At 38.7% G+C, this 22929-nt stretch overlaps 1 protein-coding gene across 1 annotated transcript in view; it reads right to left on the bottom strand.

Annotated features, from left to right (window-relative positions):
• Window positions 1–491: 491 nt before the first annotated feature.
• LOC127569407 (teneurin-2-like) overlaps window positions 492–22929 on the bottom strand; it is a 603649-nt gene continuing 581211 nt past the window's right edge. Inside the window, 8 exon segments of the mRNA XM_052014021.1 lie at window positions 492–2395; window positions 3891–4021; window positions 5501–7115; window positions 14251–14547; window positions 17023–17258; window positions 18186–18361; window positions 19628–20502; window positions 21355–21509. Coding sequence (XP_051869981.1) covers window positions 1634–2395; window positions 3891–4021; window positions 5501–7115; window positions 14251–14547; window positions 17023–17258; window positions 18186–18361; window positions 19628–20502; window positions 21355–21509 — 4247 coding nt within the window. The 3' untranslated portion in view covers window positions 492–1633.

Here is a 22929-nt window from a genome sequence, read left to right as displayed (position 1 = left end):
ACCGTTCAATAGTCTTATCACAGTGGGGTAGAAGCTCTCCTTAAGTCTGGTGGTACGTGCCCTCAGGCTCCTTTATCTTCTACCCAATGGAAGAGGAGAGAAGAGAGAATGTCCCGGGTGGATGGGGTCTTTGATTACCTAACTTTAAATCTAAAATCTAACTTTCTGATGATCAGCAAGCAATAACCTGCAATAAGGGATCCAGTACAGTTAATTAAGACCAGCTCTGGTTATTTTTCAAAGTAGGACTTGGTCATGAAATTCGAAGATGTTGAATGTATTCTTCACGTTAATATGTGATTTGCAAGTACCTACTGTTGATTTGGATTTGTGGATAAAACCATCTTGACAATCTCTTTATAGATGTCTGATGAACTTCATTTGAAACAACATTACTAACAAAGAGAGATCACATCTCAAACTTTATTTTGAAAATATTTGAATACCCAAAGACATGGTTGTAGTATTCTATAAATATGGGTTCACAATATCAGACATTTTTCAGTTTTAAAGACTTTATTTTAAAGTATATAAACATTATTGAAACACCTTTACATAAATTATTTTTTTTTATTTCCTGTGACTAATATTTGCTGAGCAGCAAAATCAGAAATTAATATAAAAACCTTCATGGACAATTCTTTCAGATACAGTATTACAAAAAAAAAGTAATAATAAAGTTCTCAATTTGCCTTCTGGTGACTGCAGCGTGATTGTCGTAATTTGAGAGGCAAGTAAAAGCGAGCAGGGTACCATCATCGATCATTTACTCTATCAGCAGCTATTATGCCTCCTGCCCCCTTCCCCTCCCCTCCCCCGCGCCTCAGTGAACAGGATCAGTGAAAAGCAGTGCCATTTGTAGCAGTGAAACATTGGCCACAAGTCTACCATAAACCATTACTGACGACTACTTTTAAGAAACTATGCAGACTACACCCTGCACACGTCAACCTGTCCACAATGTAACTTTATTTAAATTTCTTTTTAAAAAGAGTACGACAGTGTGTATGACAATAACATACTTTGTTTATTAATTACGTCACATCCTCAGAAACATTATGGCCCCTCCCACCCCTCCCAAGTAGGAATGCAGGATTCAGTAACTATAACCTCAAAGGTTTACTGTGTCCACTACAGTTGCTATGGCAATAAACAAAACAATAACATCAGTGTAAGAAGTCTGGCTCAGGCTTCAACAGATCCATACATTGCCAATATGCTCAAACAAGTTTTCCTTAGGGGCATATATTACAAAAGGTTGCATCCATGAAGTTCCTGTTTCATTCAAGATGGGCATTTTGGACTCAAGTCTTTCAAATGAGACACCCATGAGGCAGTAAGTTTAGTGAGTCCATCAGAGAGAGTTGTCTTTTTTCAGCCCAGAGGACCTGAGCTATCCTATAAAAAGGGGTACTTGTCAAGTCTTCTCCTTGGGCTCCAGTCCACTACAGAGAGTCCTCAAATGCTGAAGAACAAGGTGCAAGCTCACTTGACATGAATTTGATTCTTCTCTTCAGCTCCCGGTGTAACTTACTTTCAGCACCCACTTTTGAGTTTCCATCTCCTTAGGAGAGGAGATAGTGATTGTGATCACCCTTCCAGCTCTTGCCAGAGATGACAGCAATTCGGTTTGTTACCTCCTTCCCATTTCATTCTGTCTCAGGAACTGAATATTGGTGGAACTGTCTGCCAGTTCCGGGTACTGTTCCACAGGCAACACATAGTACCCATCATAACCTTGAACTCTGCCAGAGCTCAGAAGCTGTTGTTTTTCTCCTTCTGTCCAGAGTCGACTTCCTTCCTTCCCATTCCTTGCGTTCTGCTGTTCTTTGGACCAGGCATTCATGAGAGCTCTTAACCTGGCCTGGTCTAGCAGACGTGCCCTTTCCTCTTCCAGAGTATCTGGTGTAATTCCATAGCGAATATTTAGCAACAGGGCGCTGTACTGAAGTTCAATATTTGTAAACCTTCTAGTCCTTCCATTAAGCAGAATTGTTGGCTGTGAAACTGTGATGTTAATTCCATTCTCCAGCACTTTTCGGCCACTTGTCATGCCCAAAGTTGCCAGGTCTCTGTCCGATGAACCGATTTTCACCAAGTAGTGTGAATCTCTCCCATTGATGGTGTAATGCATTTTGTCCAAATAGTATGCATTGTTAAGAATGCTTGCTATTTTCCGACTATCTTCACTTGCAAGAGTGGTCACCCCTGTTGTTATTCTGCCTTCCTTGATGGCAAACATGATTCCCTTTCCAATAATTGAATTTGGGGCTGAAAACCAGTGTCCTGGCCTGTCTTTATGGCCGACCCTGGAGAATTTGGGCAGTGAGCATCCTTCCAATGCCATAAAGGCATTATTGAGCCTTTCTGCTGCTTGTTGAACCCCTGAAACAAACTTAAAAACAAAGCAGAAAAAAAAATTAGCAGTTTCATAAAGGAAAGCATTAAAATGATTGCTGTGCTACAGAAAGTGGAGCCACTGGTAATTTGTCTGGCTGTCAATGTTCCTTTACCTATCCATTTAAAGGGCATAATGCAAAAATGCTAAATTCACCCACTGAATTGGGCTGAGGCCAATGTCCTGATGAATCCAATAACCTGGGCTGCGCATGTGGCTTTAAACGAAATAGCAGCAGTGGTGGAGGATGGGGTGGAGTGGTTGTGGGGGTTGGATAGTGGTTCAGAAAGTTATACAGAAAGGAAAAGGCAATGGATAATAACTCCAGAGTCACAGGTAGGGGCAAAGCATACAAACATGAGGGTACTTACAAGTAGTGTCAGAGGGAAAGGAGGTGGAATGTGTCTGTAAATAAAGAATGAAATGAATCATGAGAGTAATCAGAAACGATCATGGCCAAAAAATCATGTTTATCGTTATTTGTTATAAGGCTTCTGTCATCAAGTAGCAGTACTCAAGACTATTATAAGCTAACTCTTTTCGTCCTACCTATAGGAGAGTTCTTGGCTGGGCTGTCAGTGAATCTGTGGGTATTCTACTTTACTACTTTTTATAGTTGAAGCATAATTAATTTCAAATCTGGGGTATTGATTAATATGCTCTATTTCTCCATAGCCGACATTTAATTTTGCAAAAACAGATGGGTCACGCTTACTCTTTCTGAGGAAAAGTTTAATGACAGAAATTTTTAAATAAAGGAAATCGTAGAGGAGAGAATAACATTTCTAAATCTGGTTAGCATGGGGCAGAAAAAGGGACACAAGAAAACCAGAGAAGGAACGCAAAGAGATGACTATGAAAGTTGGGAAAGAAGGAAATTCAGGGCCTGTTGAAGGCTGGAAGGGAGGTACAGCTTGTGAAAAGAAGTTATGAGACAGGAGGAAAAGACAGAGCTAGCACTGCTGGAGGTGAGGGTATGGTGTACTTATAGTGGAGACATGCACATTTTTCAGATAATCCTATAAAATGCATGGATTGGAACAAATGACAGACCCATTATACCTTCATGCACTCCAGCTAGATCTGTCTAAGCTAATACATCAGCTACATTTAGATCCATCCCTCTTAGATTTGTGGGAGCAAACATTATAGGCATTACCAAGGGGAATGATGGAGATGTGAGACAGTAAAAGGTTTTCTGCGGATAAAAGATACCAAATGAGATTGTGAGAGAGTATAAAAATAGCTAAATGTATTGTCTTTTAATAATGATATGAATGTATTAGATTTTCAAAACCTGTTGGCTTGCTTACTTCTGTAGTTTACCATAGAGCATGAGAGAAGACAAGTGTCTAAAGTTATTAGACAGGACAGGTACAAAGTCAGGGAGAAAGTTACATTGTCAGACGTCAGCAAGGTAAAAGACATACAATGATCATTGGACAAGCAGGAAGTCAAATAATGATAAATTCATTTAGCTTTGTTTCCATACCCGTACATTATCACGTTCTTGACTCTCCACTAATTCATAAGGAGGTGCTGCAAAACGAACCGCTGGTTTAGGGAAACCAGGAATAATGTTGTATAACTGAAATCCAAACATCACAAGCCAGCTTTTAACATCTGCAGGAAGATGGAATTTAAACATTGTGTATTTGTTAGAATAGAGATTTCACTTCTACTACTTTGTAAATCATTTTTTTCCCAAAACATACAGAGAAGCACGCAATTGGCTGTACCAAAGATTCTGTTGGAAACATTAGTAAATGCCATTGCTATATGACCAGATCTTTGGTACTGCAGGTATATTTGTATCATTGATTGACGACATATTAATTTGGAACTGTTTCTGTCTGACCAGAACATAACGGTCAAGTCTTACTGCTATGTGATCAACATCAGAAAAGGAGATAGAGAAAACATAGTTTACAGATTTCCTTCACAATATGAGGGTAGGGGAGTCCGAAACTAGGGGGCATAGGTTCAGGGTGAGAGGGGAAAGATTTAAAAGGGACATGAGGGGGAACCTTTTCACACATAGGGTGGTGAGTATACGGAATGAGCTGCCAGAGGAAGTGGTTGAGGCAGGTACACTGGTATCATTTAAGAAGTATGTGGAGGGGTGGGGCTTACAGAGATATGGGCCGAACGCAGGAAATTGGGACTAGCTGGGTGGGCACTGCAGTTGGCATGGACTGGTTGGGCTGAAGAGCCTGTATCCATGCCGTATTGCCCTATAACTCTATAACTTCATCCAATCCCACCACAAAATGGATGTATAATTTCGCATATGTTAGCACTGTGTGGTGTGTCAAAAACAAGGTCACAATGCTGCCTGAGTAGGAACGGTACACTCTATGAATGGCAGCCTTCCAGAAGTCGGCACCTTATTAAGTCAAGTCCCTGCTGCAGTTGACAAGGGTTTACTGAGAAAGTGCTCTATTTTCCAAAACACATTTCCTCATGACTCAGGGCATTCTCAAACAAAACAGTCATATCCAACCTGAAGTAAAAGATTCAGTTCTGTCTCTTACACTTTTCAAACTTATGCTTTTATTACTAAAGTTGGCGCACATCAAGAGAAAACTATATTTATAGCAAGCAGGTTCTTGTAACAACTATTTTTAAATTGTAGCTGTGCTACCATGGGGAGATGCCATAACTGTGCATTCTCATTAATTAAAGTTAATCTCATTCTCAAAAAGTACAATGCAGCATTGGCAAAAAGCCTGGTAGTAGGTCTTTTAAGGGTACTCTCAGGAAGGCAATCTTGAATGAACTGAAGACTAAGAGGGTATCAAGTGAAACATATAAATACTGCATCCCTCTTGTCTGAAACAAAATGAAGACAAATAATTAAATCTTTGTTGATGATAACTCAGCAATGAATTCCTCGCACCCAAAATAATTATGAAAATCCAACATATTTCTTCTGTTGAAACAAATATCAAAGCTTTAGTGAATTAACCAGCAACATATTATTGATTCTTTAAAAAAATTCTTAACAGTTTAATGTAAATTTGTAATTTAATGTAATGCAATTCATTAATATAAAGTACATTGCTCTTACTCTTTTTATTTGTTAATGATATCACCACGTACCTGTAACATAGTCTTCCACATCCTGCACGTTACTGAGAGGATTGTTGTTTTTGAACATGTATAAAGTAAAGGGGGCAGGATCTTTGCCAATATCATTCCATATGGAGTAATCAGGAGCTGTCCAACGTCCAGCTAAGACATCATAGTCTCTCTGTCCAAAGTGGACCAATTTAGTAAGAGAGTCATATAAGCCACCATGGAATCCAACTACAAGTTGAAAATCAGGGTTGGAGTCATGATAGATTTCACCATAGGCAGTGTACTGAAGCTGCTTGATCATTAGGCCTCTACTGCTGAATACTGCTAAGGGTGTTCCTGTGTTGTCTGAAGCAATATAGAACTCTTCTCCGCTGCTGATCTCCATGGCAAAAAGATGTCCTTGGAGGTCATAGTATAGGGAAGTGATGTCTGAACTGGAGTGATTATAAATGTGGGTTACCCTAGTTGGGTTGTTTAGATCCGAATAAAAGAATTGCAGATGTTGGCCAAAATTAGTCTTGCTGGAAACTCTGCGCCCTAGGCCATCGTATCGATATTGCACACTCCACCCATTGGTTTTGCTGTAGACTCGGGTAAGCAGACACTTGGAATTGTATTCAAATATATCAGAGCCTCGCTGAGAAAGAAGGCCATCTTCATCCAGCTTGTACTGTACATCTCCGAGTCGGGTAATCCTGTCTCTTAGATCATAACGTAAAGGCATCAAACGAATGCTGCTTCCAGGATTCAACAGATGGAGGTTGCCATTTAAGTCATAACTGTAGCGCCAAGTGACTTTATCATTCACAGCAACGTTCTGCAGCTGACCATCTCCATCATAGTCATATGTATACTTGGTTGTATTTGCATAAGGGCCAAGCTTAATCTCTCTCTTTATCACTCTTCCCATGCTGTCATATTGAACTGTCATCCAGTACATGAGTGACCTGAATATCTCATATTGAACCTCTTTGATGCGCCCATGAGTATCAAAATGCTTACTCAAGGTCATCACAGCTGTAGTTATGATCTGATTGATATCATAATATATAACTCCAAACTTCCCAAAGTGCTCTACCTTACCCGATATCTCATCATAGCGATACAAGTCAACGGGAAGTGGTGTTTCACTTATAATTGGCTTCATGCTGGCAACTCGAAAGCTGTTTTCATGGTATGTGTAATCAAACCGTGCATTAACCATGCCTTCTTCTGAGAACCTATAGATTTGCCTGTCAATTAGAGGACCGATTTTTCGATATCGGATCGTGCAAGAGAATCCACCGCTCTGCAAGTTGACCATTTTGAGCACACCTGTTGACTCATCATAACCAAAGGTGACAGCAGTACTGTCATAAAGGATCTCAGATAGCTTTGACAACTTTCCATATTTATAAAACACTTGTCGGCCAGTGCCCAAGTAAGCAGATTTCAGTATCCGTCCTTCCATAGTGAAATCAAAGATCATCGAAGCATTGCTTTCAGGAGGATGGTAGATGTTGCGGATGTAGCCAATAGAATTGTGAGTAGACATGGTATGCCGGGCGACACTAGGCATTGTCACTGCATGAAGACGATCTGTTTGGTCAAATTCAAAGATGTACTGACGTTGGCTCTGGAGAAGTAGTACCATTGACTGTTTAAAAGAATAAAAATGTTTTAGAAACTGGATAAATCAAATATAGTCATAATTTTTTCATATCCCACTATTTCTCTTAAAAATGGTAACTATTTGATCGGATGCAATTACAAATATGCCAATTGTTCAAATTGTCTGAAGTTCTTTGTTTGTCGGGCCAGATATGGAACCCCAACTAATTCTGCTCCCCATACAATGGGTGCACTCATCCATTTCCAGTGGGTGCGCATACAGAACCATTAGAGGCAGGAACTTAGCCTTCTTTAAATGAGTGAGCACTTCTATCACAGATCACTGAAATCAACTCATTTGAGAAAGATTGTTTGTGAACCTATGACTTTGGGTGCATGTTGATGAGTTGTGAAGTGCAGCAGAATTGCTTTCTGCTAATATAGCAAAACTGGCAAATAAATTGTAGCCTGTGTTTCTGTGATTGTACCATTGTGCCAAGAGCAAATTCATCATAATTTTCATAAAGGCTTGGATAAATAGTGCTCAAAGAGGAAAAAATCATGGTACACTGGGGAAAGGCAAATAGCAATTCTAAAGCGCTGGCATATTGAGATAGATGCCCTCCTTCTTTCCTGTATCATTCTATGATTGTATGATAAGAACATTACATCACAAGGCTTTTTTTGTTCTATTTGCAAACTGCTTCAATAAGCTTCATATATACTTGTTGACAGCAAATCAATAGACTTGATTTTTTTTGTGCAAACTGAGTAATTGTTGTAATACGTTATGCTTATTTTCAGATATATAGTGATAACTAGGCTCTATGATTACTTAATCTGTAGACATTAGCTCACATCAGTACTCTTGGCATACTCAAAAACATTTAAATATTAATACAATTCTGTGAACCAATCTTTCAAGTTTCTGTATCAGTACTTTGATGTTGGTTTAAAAAAAGTGATGGAAAAATTTCGGTAGGACAAAAGTGATTTTCAGTTCAATGTTTTATGAATTTTATTAGGAACATTTTAACTTATCTCTTTTATCTACCCTCAAGTTTCCCAGCTGAGAGAGCATAAAGACAACTAACTGGTCTCTAGACTGTTGTATCCCCTTTATTAGGGCAGTCAGGTCCATAAATTCCCTAAACCAGTGCCCTACATGTTATTATTTGAATCTATATTATGACATGCTGAAATTTCAGTGCAATGTGCCTTTGAACTTCTAAATTTCTCTTACACTCTCAGTGTAGAATTACTTCATAATATTTTGTTGAAATATGATTGAGACAATGTATTATCAAGCAGATTACCCTAATGTTGCTTTGATAGTAAATGTTATCCAAAAACAGCTATAGGACAGATTTTGACACAGTGAGAACTCCAAAGACTATTTGAAGATTTAAACTAGTTTATTCCTAGTATACAGTTTATTAATACGTTCCCTTTTGCATAAATATTTCCCCCCAATATTAAATTTATGAGAGGGAGAGGGGGAGATTTTTTCAATTAACCCTGTCAGTGGCTATAATAGGGACTCTCCAATAAGGTGGTGTGAACGGATTCAACAGTAAACTTCATAAGGGAATTGGGCATGCACATTGAGGAAAACTCTGTAGAGAATAAGAGATTGGAAATAATTGGACAGCTCTTTCAAAGAGACATCACATCTATGATTGGCTGATGTTGCATTCCTTTATCCATTGCTTGCATAAAAGGTGTAATTTGAAAAAGACACAATACAAGAAAATTATAAATTTAAGCAAGATTGTTATTTCTGCTGTGATTGTGATCAAACATCACTGGGGTATGAACTTACAAGAAAACCCTATCAGTAATAATATTTTAAAAGTAAAATTAAATCTCATTGAATAAAAAAAAACAGAAATAGAGTTGGCTCTGAGAAGGTCCATCCTGCACTCAGTTTAAATAAATAAACAACGTGTTTATAAAGATTAATATAACCTGAAGTTTGGAGATGCAATGATCATAGGAACCTAAAAGAGTTAGAAGCAGGATGAGGCCAGTCGGCTCTACAAGCTAATCCTGCCATTCATCATGATCATGACTGATCTTCTACCTCAGCACCATTTTCCTGCACCATATCCTTAAATATGTTTCTCTCACCTTGAACCAATGCCTTCTTGTTTTTGATATCCTTACCATGGGAAAAAGATTCTATCTACCCTAACTATGCCTCTTATAATTTCATATACTTCCATCAGGTTAACCCTCGGCCTCCTTCATTTGAGGGAAAACAAGTCCAGCCTATCCAATCTCTCCCCATAGCTACAAATGTAATCCTCCAATCCAGGCAACATCTGGCAATCTGCTCTGCACTCTCACCAGCACAATCACATGCTTCCTGCAGTGTGGCAACCAGAACTGCATATTACACTCCAAGTGCAATCTAATTAGTGTTCTGTAAAGTTGCAACATAACCTCCCAACTTTTCTATTCTGTACCCCAACCTTTGAAGGCAAGCATGCCATGTGCCTTCTTCACCACCTTATCTACCTATGTTGTCACTTCCACGGAGCTATGGACTTAAATCCCAAGGTCCTTCTCTTCATCAACATTCCTTAGCACCCTACCATTTCTTGTATATGTCTTACCCTTATTTGATACATCACCTCAACCTTGTGGGGATTAAATTCCATCTGTCAATGCTCTGCCCAACTTTTCATCTGATCTACATCCTGCTGTATCCTCAGACAACCTTTTTCACTCTCTATGAGTCCATCTTAGTGTCATTTGTAAACTTACTAATCATACCTCCTACGTTCATAGGAACCTAAAAGAATCAGAAGCAGGATGAGGCCAGTTGACTCTACAAGCTAATCCTGCCATTCATCAAGATCATGACTGATCTTCTACCTCAGCACCATTTTCCTGATCTCCATATCCCTAAGTATGTTTCTCTCACCTTAAACCAAAGTCTTCTTGTTTTGATAATTTCTAATCAGAATCAGATATCTAATCAGAAAAGCATTTTTCAATCACCATCCTCTGCCTTTTACCATCAAGTCAATTATGGATCCAACAAGCAATCTCACCCTAGATCCCCTTTTCCTTAATCTTCTAGATCAGCCGACCATGTGAAAGCTTGTCAAATGCCTTCCAAAGTCCATACAGACAATGTCTACCAGCCTGCCTTCATCAGTCTTCTTACCTACCTCCTCAAAAAACAGGATTTCCCCCTCGCAAAGCCATACAGACTATCCCTGATAAGCCCCCTATTAATTTGTAATTTGTTTCATGATAACGTAGCACATTTAATATATTTCGCCACTGGGTACCCAAACAGCATTGCACCTTTTTGCCTTCTACTGATTTTGCATTTCTATTGTGCTTCTATTTTCTCTGATTAATCATTCAACCTCACATGATTACATTATCCACCTGGAAAGCACAAGTGACACTCATGATTTACTGGACTCAATTAATTTTCAGGAAAACAATTGGTTAGTAGATGAAAAGGAACATTTCCCTATAGGGATGGAAGAGAGTATTATGGGGAACACTTTGCAGACACACTGTTCTGCTGAAAGATCTGACCTGTTTTTCTAAAGTGGGATTGTCTCTCAAGCTTGAAATTTCAACAAATTTGTAGCATGTTCCTTGTAAATACATCACATATCCTGTGGAAATGTTACCATATTTTGATAATTAACATGCAAGTGCAACATTTACACTGGTTAAACGGCAAGATACTTTATTAAGCCACCCATCTGATGGGCTTTATATCCACCTATAATTTATAATTGTTAACATGCCAGTCAAGGTCCTGACAGAGCATTCAGATATAATTTTGGTTCCATTCTCTGAACATTATATTGCCCTGGTTTCAAATGCACTAGAAAAGAATATGAATGAAGCACCAGTTCACATCTCCATTTTTATCATCTTATTGCAGTTAAAAATTGTTCTCATTCTATTTCTTGCACTTCTCTGTAGATATTTTCTATTTGCACATGAAGGTTCTACACACTTTTATTTTTATTCAACGTCTTATTTATTTTATTCAACTTTTATTCAACATCAACCGTACAGCAAACCAAATATTTACTTAGCCAGGATAATATGTTTGATTAACTTTGATGAGGGTTATCATGAAAAAAGAATTAATAAGCTGAAACAATGCAAGGCATTTTGGTGTCTGCAAAACCAGCCTCCATGAAGTGCAGGAATATTTCTGATACTATAACATATTAAAAATCAGTTAAGAGAAACATAGCCAATTGACATGAGATATACATTTTTCCTATAATCTTTCCTCAACGGCATTCAAGGAGCTCAACACCATCCAGAACAAAGCACTTGCTTGGTTAGCACCCCATATATCCCTAAACATTCGTGTTTTTCACCAGTGGCCACAAGGTTGCAGTGTGCACCATCTACAAGGTGCACCGTAGTTCCTCACCTGGGCTACTCTGACAATATTTCCCAAACCAATTACCTCTACCAACAAGGAATGCAGGTGCATGGGTGCCCCAGCACCAACACAGTCCCTGATCAGTCACACACCATCCTGACTTGGAAATATATTGTCAATCCTCCATCATTGTTGGGCCTAGATGGTAAAAGCAAAAGAGAGGGCATACAATATTGCAAGAATTAGTGGGAAGCAAGAGGATTTGGAAGCTTTTAAAAAGCCAACAGAAGGCAACTAAAAGAGCAATAAGGGGAGAAAAGATGAAATATCAAGGTAAGCTAGCCAATAATATAAAAGAGGATACCAAAAGTTTTTTCAGATATATAAAGAGTAAAAGAAAGGCAAGAGTGGACATCGGACTGCTGGAAAATGACACTGGAGAGGTAGTAATGGGGAACAAAGAATTGACGGATGAACTGAATAAGTATTTTGCTTCAGTCTTCACTGTGGAAGACACCAGCAATATGCCAGAAATTCAAGAGAGACAGGGGGCAGAAGTGAGTGTAGTTGCTATTACTAAGGAGAAGGTGCTTGGGAAGCTGAAAGGTCTGAAGGCAGATAAGTCACCTGAATTGGATGGACCACACCCCAGGGTTCTGAAAGAGGTAGCTGAAGAGATTGTGGATGCATGAGCAGTGATCTTTCAAGAATCACTTGTCAGGAATGGTTCCGGAGGACTGGAAAATCGCAAATGTCACTCCATGCTTTAATAAGGGAGGGAGGGGAAAGACAGGAAATTATAGGCCAGTTAGCCTGACTTCAGCGGTTGGTAAGATGTTAGAATCCATTATTAAGGATGATGTTTTGGGGTACTTGGAAGATCATGATAAAATAGGCCGAAGTCAGCATGGTTTCCTCAAGGGGAGATCTTGCCTGACAAATCTGTTGGAATTCTTTGAGGAAGTAACAGGCAGGATAGACAAAGGAGCATCAGTGGATGTTGTTGACCTGGATTTTCAGAAGGCTTTTGACAGGGTGCTACACATGAAGCTGCTAAACAAGACAGGAGCCCATGGTATCACAAGAAAGGTACTAGCATAATAGAACATTGGCTGACTGGCAGAAGGCAAAGAGTGGGAATAAAGGGGCCCTTTTCTGGTTGGCTGCCGGTGACTAGTGGTGTTCCGCAGGGGTCAGTGTCGGGTCCGCTACTTTTCACGTTAGATGTTAATGATCTGGATGATGGAATTGAGGGCTTTGTGGCCAAATTTGTGGATGATACAAAGATAGGTGGAGGGGCGAGTAGTGTTGAGGAAGCAGGGAATCTGCAGAAGGACCTGGACAGGTTGGGAGAATGGGCAAAGAAGTGGCAGATGGAATACAGCGTGGGGAAGTGTACGGTTGTGCACTTTGGTACAAGGAATAAAGGTATAGACTATTTTCTAAACTGGGAGTGAGTTCAGAAATTGGAGGTGCAAAGAGACTTGGAAGTTCTAGTGCGGGATTCCCTAAAGGTTAACTTGCAGGTTGAGTCAGTAGTAAGGAAGGCAAATGCAATGTTAGCATTCATTTCGAGAGGACTGGAATATAAAAGCAAGGATGTAATGCTGAGGCTTTATAAGGTGTTGGTCAGACCACATTTGGAGTATTGTGGGCAGTTTTGGGCCCCATAGCTAAGGAAGGATGTGCTGGCATTAGAGAGGGTCCAGAGGAGATTTACAAGAATGATGTCAGGAATGAAAGGGTTAATGTATGAGGAGCATTTGATGGTTCTGGGCCTGTACTCGCTGGAGCTTAGAAGGATGAGGGACCTAATGAATATTGAAAGGCCTGGATAGAGTGGACATGGAGAGGATGTTTCCAGTAGTGGGAAAGTCTAGGACCAGAGGGCACAACCTCAGAATAGAAGGCTGTACCTTTAGAATAGAGATGAGGAGGAATTTCTTCTGCCAGAGGGTGGTGAATTTGTGGAATTCATTGCCATGGATGGCTATGGAGGCCAATTTATTGGATATATTTAAAGCTGATAGGTTCTTGATTAGTAAGATCATCAAAGGTTACGGGGAGAAGGCAGGAGAATGGGGTTGAGAGGGAAAAATAAATCAGCCATGGTCACATGATGGAGCAGACTCGAAGAGCCAAATGGCCTAATTCTGCCCCTATTTCTTACGGTCTAATTCCCTGCCCAGTAACACTGTAGGAGTCCCTTCACCCGAAGGACTGCAGTGGTTCAAGAAAGTGACTTACTGCCATCTTCCCAAGGGCAGAGAGGAATAGGCAATAAATGCTCTCCTTTCTAATGACACCCATGTCCCACAGATGTATCTAAACATACCTGAGCAACCCATTTCACTCTGTTGGCATGCAGGTGTTGACCTGCATGGTATTAGGCCCTAACTAATACCTTTTGACTGTATTAGGGAAGTTCCAACAATACGTTTGATACTCAGTGGATGTACTCCATTTCCCAGAAAATTTTGTTAAATGCCTCTGTGAGAGTGAGAGAGGAGCTATTTTTCACAAGTAGTAGTTGAGCAACTTTGCTGCTGTTCACAAACAAAATGGCGAACCCTATCGTTCTATCCTAACCGGATAGGTGTTTGGCAAGTAAACTTTGTTGCCCTACAAAGTGGATCAAATCTTCCAATTTCAATGTTTTCAAACCAACACTACTTATACACTAAATGTATTATTTCATTGCCAAATTTTCTTCATATTCAAGCTCAATAACAAGGCAGTGAGAAAAAGCAGGAAGAGTTAATTTCCCTTGAACAATAATATGGCTCACTGATTATAAACATACTTTGTCAAGGTAAGCGTAGCTCCAGACTTTTCCATCAGAGAAAATTCGGGATATAATCCTGCCCTGTTCATCATACTCATTTTTCTCGCTCATCGCACCTCGTTGAACTCCGATCACTTTCCCACTGGAAGAATACGAGACATTAACTGCAGCTAGACCACTGCTTGGGAGCCAGATTGTGGGACGACCCAAGGAATCATAAATAATCCGCAATGTAAATTTGCGATGATCATCATAAATCTTCTCTGTCCGGGAATTACGATCAAAATCAATGGAAAGCAAATTGCGTCCATGCACCTGTTTAAAATTAAAGAACCACAATCATAAACGTTCCTCTCTTTACTTAAAACAGGCCTAGTATGCGATTACTGGGGCAATTTATTTCATTTTAATTATAATGGCTTTTGCCTGGTGTAGATGATTGAATTTTGTACCTTTGCCAATACAGAAGAAAGCTTTCAAATGACATTATCATCAATATGATTTAAGTGATTGCAATCTGGCATGAGTTCAAAGAAACTGCAATGCGTTCAGCCTTTGCTAATGAGCATGAACACCGTGATTAACAATTTAATTATCAGTTTTTCACTTTTCATATGAAGTTTTAAAGAATACACACCTTATTTCTTCACATCTTTTGAAAAAAAACATTATACCCTCAAGGATTAGGAGAAAATTAATTTCTATAAGTTTAAATTATGAAAACATAAAGCAACACGCCAGTGACACGTATCTCCAAGGAACTTGAAGAAGTAATTTCATTATCCAAATTAAGTAAATTGAGATCGTATCATAATTTTGTTTTGCTGCTTAAAATAATGCTTTCTTGGTTGCTGGGGTGTGCTGTGTATAAAACGAGTTCTCTGCAATTCCTCTGAAGGGAGTTATGATAAAATGAATCAATGCCTGATGCTCCTTCAGAGTTGCTTGCCACTCCAATTCCCTAAATGTGGCCATGGTACATTGTTTGGCTTTGGGACAATGAGAGAACACAAAGGACCAGGGGAGTGAAAATAGATCATTATTTGAGCTGCATGTTAAAGTGACTGTCCATTCACAAGTGTCTATTTTATACTATTATCCAAGTTAGTTTTCAGCCCCAGTATATCCTGGCATTGGTTTGATTACCCTGCTTCAATGCTATAAATACTATTTAATTCAGTTAATCTGGATTCCGACCAGGACCTGAAGTTTTTTAACCATTCACTGATGTGGGCAAGGCCAGTTTTTAGCACTGCCCTTATTCGTTTGGGAGAAGACGGTGATGAGACATTTTTTTGAACTTGTGGAAATGGTACGTGCTCATTACTGTTGGGTAGGGAGTTCTGAGATTCTTAACCAGCAACAATAAAGTAATGGCCATACTGTGTATTTCAAAGTCAGGATAGTGTTCAACTGAAGGGCAAGTTGCAGGTGCTAACCTTGTCCTTCTTGTCCAAGGTTAGAATGTATTTCCACATATGTGCTAACCTTGTCCTTCTAGGATTGGGGGAGCAAATGAGAGAGTAGGCCTCCCTTTCCAGGTGCATGCTGTTAATTCCAAGTGATGTGGTCCTGACAGTTTCTGTGCTCAGGGATGCAGCTAGTTGTAAGTTAAAACAAAAATCCTTCCTGAACAAATTACTAATTTTAGCAGACACCTCGCATTCCGCTTTAAACAATTAAAAAGGCCCTGCTTCCGAGTTTGAAAACCAATGCTTGAGGTAATAGAGGTCACAAATTCGGGAGGTGATGTTGAAAAGACCTTGGTGAGTTGCTGCAGTTGTAGACAGTAGACAGTTGCTGCAGAGACTGACCAGATACTGGCTGGAAGAAATCTAAATTGCATTTTCAAGGAAGAAGAAATCTTAATAGAAATTTAAATAGAGGCAAGGTAGGTTGCTGCTCTATTTTAGATCCAGTGAACAAGCTGGATACCAAGTCCCCAGCAAACCCCGGAACCCTGGCTGGAAAGGGGCGATTCAAGTAGGATGGTCTGTAAATAACCTACAGTTAAGGGTTGGTCACATTAAAATTTAAACTTGCCTCCTGTTGGCATTTGAGCTTCCATGAGATTTTGTGGAAGATGCTTTTAATTAAATTTTTTTTGGCCACGGCTACCTTCACAGAAACCTAACGGTTTGCCAATGTAAATCAAAGTGCTTGGAAGAAGAGGATGACCAGAGGGTTGCCAAGCAAGTTCGAATGGTTGAATTGTATTCTTCCTGTGTCTGTGAACATTTTTTTCTGCTTATTAAGATGCAGGGAAAAAAAATCACCATCTGAAGTTATGAGTGCAGATCCTGCCAATATATGTGAATACCTTCTTCTGAAGCATCCAATAATGAATATTAAGCTTATGAGGTCGAAAGAAGACATGCCAGGCTAATGAAAAGCCAGCACTGCATGATTGGCATCTTGTCAACTGCAGGCATGAACCAACTCTACGCGCTTCTACCTGCCAATGACATTAGGGAATCTGCGTTTTCAGGGTCAGGGTCAGGGTCAGTCAAGGGATAGATGCTGAGCTGAGCCATCTGCTGTAGGGATACATGGAGTTGCCATGTTGCAAAATGCAGTGTATCAGGGACAATGATGGTCACCTGTATTTTGAAGCGTGGCTGTTTCTCAATGGAAATGCTTCAATGAAATAACTTGTGTAAAGGAACATACATGCCACATGCCAGAAGTCATTTAAAAACCAAAAAAAAAAGAAACCACACCATAGGGCCACAAATCCTAAATAGGTTTGGATCTCCACAATTTAAAATTAACATGCTTATAATGAACTACCCTAAGTTTCCTTCCAAACACAGTGACTTTTCCCTTGATCTGTTCCTTCCTGAGGCGCCATTCAATTGAGTTCAGTCCATTTTCCACTGGCAGTGTGATATTGCGCCGTCCGACTGTTGGACTAATGGTCCCAGCAAGAATATGAGGTTCAGTGTAAAAGCTGACCCCCATTCCATTAGCATACATCACACGAAGGGTGCCGTTGTTGCAAAGCTGGTAACTGTTTCTCACTTGATCTGGTGGAAGAATTACAGCAATAATTATAAAACTGTTTGCTTTGCTAAACACTAGTTAACATTTTGAATACAGTTAGTTAAAAGGAATACATATTGAGATTTCTAGATTTCTAAATAAATCATAAGCCATTTGGCACGTAACCTGGATCTTACAATGAAAGTTATTTTGCAATTATGCAAGCAAGATTCAGTACTTTCCTTTTCTGCAAATATGACATCTCACATAGTGTACCCAAAAAATAAAACTGTTTTTTTAGAGACTCATTATATCACTTTGTTTAACATTATTGTGATCCTTTAAATTTTTTTTCCAGTTTCACTGTTAAACAACTGCATCAAAATAAAGAAATTTTACATCATAACCTCAGTTTATCGCCAACTATGCTGAAAAAGAGGCTTTGCAATATTCTAATTGCTCAGCAAGAGTGGATTCAAATTGTACAGCCCATTAATGAAATCAAATTAAAAGTTGGAGATGATATGATTTTCATTGCTAGCTATTCAATAAAAATTATGAAATCATATTTACATTCCATATTAAAGCTCACAAAAATGCATGATCATTCCCTACATTGTTATCCTTTCACTCACTGAATATAAAATCAACTCTTATTTTCAGAAATATGTAGCTAACAATAAAGAGATTTTGTATCGGCAGGATTACTACAAAAAACTTTTACTTGAACTTAGACCAATGTACAATGCAACAGCCCTTACTAAAACCACAATTGCTTCAAGACACAAGTATCCTGTTTTACAAAATCCAGCTCTCAATTTCAATAGAGATGGGCAAAAAATAGCCCTGCTATACCATACAAATGAATAAAAGATAAATCAGTGCAGATAATCAAAATTATGCATTCTTACCAAACTTACTACCTTGCAATTTCAGATCACAGTTTTTTTTAGATGAATCAAGTTGTTTACCTTGAACCAGGGTGTAAGACGCATCTACTGAAGAAAGATTAGTGGTGACAGTAACATCGTCCTCTCTGTTGGAAGTTTCAATGTCAATATTGATTGACTTCTCCATTTCTCGATGCAAACTGGTTACTACACCAGTGGGACGAGTCAAATTTGTCAGTCGTCCTTCACTGTCATAACTAAGTGCAAATAAATGATATCAGGTCAACCTACAAGTCACATATAGAACCGTCAATGAACTACAGAGGGAACCAGATGCATGGGAGTGGGTTACACAGAGAACTGAACACTTGGAACCAAGTAACACAAGAACAATGACTGTTTAGGATTGAAATACTGAGGAAGTTAAAATGTATTTCATTTTGAGCTTCACAAAGATTGATGGATATGAAGAAGTGAGTTACACAGAGACAATTCATGCCCCTTTTAAAACTGTATAGGGAACAATGGGGCTACTTGTTATGATTTATGATGTGTATGTATAGTAATTTTTTGTGCTACGTGCTGTTCCATTTACATTTGCTGGTGTTGCTGCATGCCACGGGAGTTGTATTTTCAATGATTATACTGCAATTGACAAGCCACAAATAGTCTGAAATAATATTGGTTTGTGATAGTGAAGATCTAATATTTCAGAGAATTAATTGCAAATAACATTCACTTTGAATTGTGCATTACAATGTAACCGGCAAAGGTTTCCTAATGCTGAAGTAGCTGGTGATCTTCCCCAACAACTTTAATACACCAACATCCCCCACTCCCTAATCTCACCCCCTTCCTTCTCGCTTCCATTGGGAATAACCAGACTGATGTTTTGTAAATCTTATTAACACAATATTATATGTCTCATGTCCACGGGAAAGTATTACTCAGATTTTTCTTCAAATTATAGTTAATAAATTTCTGACAGATACAGAGTGAGTTCTCACAAACTGATATGATCAGAAACATTCTTACCTATTTAATCCAAACATGAATGTTGCAATTCTTGGGAGGAAAATCTAAAATGTTTGATTTTCAAAGAACAATTTGATTCAAGCTCATAAACCCCCATTTTTTCTTTACAAAACTCAAGTGTTCAAATATTAGGCCGCTTCAATTAGTCACCAGATGCTGCAGACTGAATGTAATACTCATTATTCTAGCTTTACTGACTTTACTTCAAATGTCATCCAAACCTATCCATCTGCATTCATTAGCATACTAATCATTAAACTAATTAAAGCAAATGAGATTACCAAATAGAAGTGTGGCCCATTCTTATTTTAAGGAAATAGAACATTACCCATTATATGTAGTGCTGTTTTCAAGGGTTGTTTCTGCAAATCCAGCATGAGATATGGTGGAAACTCAGGAGTAATAAATTCCTACAGGTAATCACGTGCAACTGATACACACTTCACACTTCTGTACAAACATGTACTCAATAAGTAAATAAATCTTACTCAAAGAAAGTGGTCCAACCAATGTCATCTGTTTTAGTTGCCAGGAGGCCACTATTCCCGTTGTAAGTAAACATAACCAGCTCTTGGTTCTGGACTGACACCATCTTTAGTCCGCCGTTAGCATCAATGGTCAGAGAACACACCTGGTTATCTGACATGAGTAAATGCCGTGGCACTCCATTGCTATCCCTTCGGATCTTTAGAGTGTTTCCATTGTTGTCAGTTACTTCCACAATGTCATTATCTGGACTGTAGGAGAAATTGTATATGTAGTCACCGGTGATGAGACTCATTGTATACTGATGTATCCCATTTGAATTGAAAACATACAGCTCCTGCTCAGCTGCTGAAGCAACCTCGTAGAAGCTCATTGAGTTCATCTGTGGCTTGTTTCGATTAACTGCTCGGATGCGGATATTTCCCAGGTCAGCTATGTAGATGGTCCCATCAGGTGAGACTGCCAGTGATGACGGAGAATTCAGCTTTGCATCTGTGGCATATCCATCATCACCTGAGAAGCAGTCACAGTTGACATCATTCTTGCAGTCACAGTCCGATGCCATCCCTGCCAGGAGGGAGATTTCCCCATTGGTTGTCACTTGGCGGACACGATTTATCTTCTTCTCATCAGTTTCTGCAATGTAAAGTATGCCAGTGTGGGAAACAGCAATGGCACTGGCAGACTCCAGTGCCGAGTGTATGGCCAGCTTGCTGAGTGAGTAATCAATGCCAGGAACCTGACAGTGCATAGGTCGGCCAGCTATAATGCTGACCTGGTGGTTCTCAGTAATCCGCAGAATGACATTATTCTCCAAGACATAAAGAGAATTATCGATTGGGTTGATGGCAAGATTAGTTGGCCACTCTAATCGTACCTAAGTAGAGGAAAATGGGAATTTGCTGCATTGAATGTGGTAGTTCAAGCAAAAAAAATTAATTTCAATGAAAAGGCATTATATGGCTTACATGGCTTTTAAGGTAATTTGTCTCTTTTTATTGCATACTATAGTTAGGTAGATATTTGACATTATTAATTTATGTAAATTTGAATGGGGCTCTTCTAGATTTAAAGCTGAACTTCTTGAATGGTCCCACTAAATGCCACTCTCTTGGCCCTGTAATAGCTGTTGCTTTTCACTCCCCACTGAGATAGGAACTTTATAAAACAGTCTCCTTTCAGATCATACAAAAATATCTTTTGCAATTTTCCCTCAATTTCACAGCTAACACTGCAGAAGTTATGTGACATAGTTTTCTCCATAACAGAAGTAGTTCATGCCTTGTTCATTCCCATTATGATAGCACTTCTATACTGTATCCCTCCCCCACATATCATATAGTCTGATGAAACTGTATCACTTATTTCCTTTGAAGAGAGTCAAACAGTTTTTTAGATTACATCTCTACATCCCCAAAATCACTTTAGATGGTGTTTACTTCAATTGTATCATTTTTTTTCCGATAATAGTTCTTAATTTTTTATTTTCAATGAAGTCATTAAAAACTGCTTGCAATTTTAGATGAACCATTGTTGACAAGCTCAGACATTGCACAGTGGCCACTCTAAATGCCAATTTTAAATTAAGTTGCATCGAAATGAATGCAGAATGTTCAGACATTTTCAGTTTGGTAATGCTCTACCTAACTAGAGTATTAAATTAAGGACTGCCAGATTGATTTAATAAATCCTATGGAAGACAGATACTGCCTTTTCTATAAGATTTTACCTGGCTTACATCCATGCTGGAATCACAGCTCAGAGGACGAATAGCTGTCAAGTCATTGGAACCAAGCAACGTAGAAATAATTCCATTTTGGTCGACTTTCCTGATCATAGTTGCATCCACAAAGTACATTAATCCATTCTTGTCCACTGCAATCCCTGGGAAGAGGGCAAGAATAGTTAGGACCGCTGAGGGAAGCATTTCCAATTGGACAGACCCACATTCAAATTCCATGCAAATAGCCCTAATTCTTTTATAAAGTTAGACATTTTTAATCCCTTCCCTGGCAGGAATAAATCCATAGGACAGAACTGCTCAATAGAAACGCCAGTTCATTTATGCTGGCAGTTTCAGTCAAGGATGTCACAAGGATGGCTGATGTGTGAAATTTCATAGTGGTGCTGCAGATGGTAAAATTTTGAGACAGATGTTGACAAGTTGGTGGGGTATTGCAGAGGGAATTGTAACCTGGTATTCACCATTTTTCAGCTTGGAATCTTTTATACTGCTGTTAGAAGGGCAAATGGAAAATATTCAAATCCCCAGCATTGATCCCTCACCTTGATCAGCATAAGTAAAAAAAAACAATTGGAACCATTACAGTACCTAGTACTGACAGATGTCTGAGAAACAATGATAATGAATTATCCAACAGATTCTGTTTGAGTGCTAATTAAAGCCAGAGCAGAGTGTTTTAATTATCTCGATATATTCCAAAATCCCACTGTGAACTCAATAGATCATGCAAAACTGACACTAATATATGGTCAAAGATGAGCCATTTCTGTTCTCCTTTCTACTTAATCCCCATATTGAGAAATGACTGACTTGTTCTGCTTTATAATGCTGTCCTTAAAAGCTCCTACCAGCAGTTATTGATTGACAACCAACTGGTGAAATCTTATATTTTCCTCAACTATTTATCACTTAAAAATCGCTATTTCTATCTAATAGCATATATATTGGGTTCGCCAGAAGAGTTCCTAAGTAACAAAAGTAATTCGAACATATGTATTTCTTCTGTAATTATGCAAAAAGTAATTGGAAGGAGTACTATCTTTCCAGTATGAAGACCAACAGTTCCCAGCTTCTCAACTACTTTTCATCATCCTCTACCAGAGAGTAAATTTTGTTTGAGGTGGAAGAAAATAAGAGTTTTCTTCAAATTGCACATAGAGTTTTATACACTCCTGAGCAATATATCCAAGTAATTTTAAGGTGAAATTTTTATCAAACCTCATACTTAAAGTCTTATGGTGCCATTCATTTGGAAACTCATTTTATACAAAAATGCTTGTCATTAAATATCTTCTAAACAATTCTCAGATGGAAAAAGGATTAGAAGAGAATGAAATTATTCAAAAAGATCATGGATCATCTTATTCAAAAGGATCATGGATAATCTGAAAATTATTTTCTAAGAATCTTAACAATGTTAATTTATTCTGCTTGGGATCTTAAAACTATCAGAATCCAGATAATTTCTTAATTTTCGAGTATTCACAACATTTTAAAAGACCTGGGAATACTGAAGATGAAAATCCATCAGAATTCTTTATCGCTTATAACTAATTAATC

The sequence above is a fragment of the Pristis pectinata genome, chromosome 4 (assembly GCF_009764475.1).
Source record: "Pristis pectinata isolate sPriPec2 chromosome 4, sPriPec2.1.pri, whole genome shotgun sequence".
NCBI lineage: Eukaryota > Metazoa > Chordata > Chondrichthyes > Rhinopristiformes > Pristidae > Pristis > Pristis pectinata.
The sequence above is the reverse complement of the archived record's forward strand: the minus strand, read 5'-3'. Positions and strand labels throughout refer to the sequence as shown.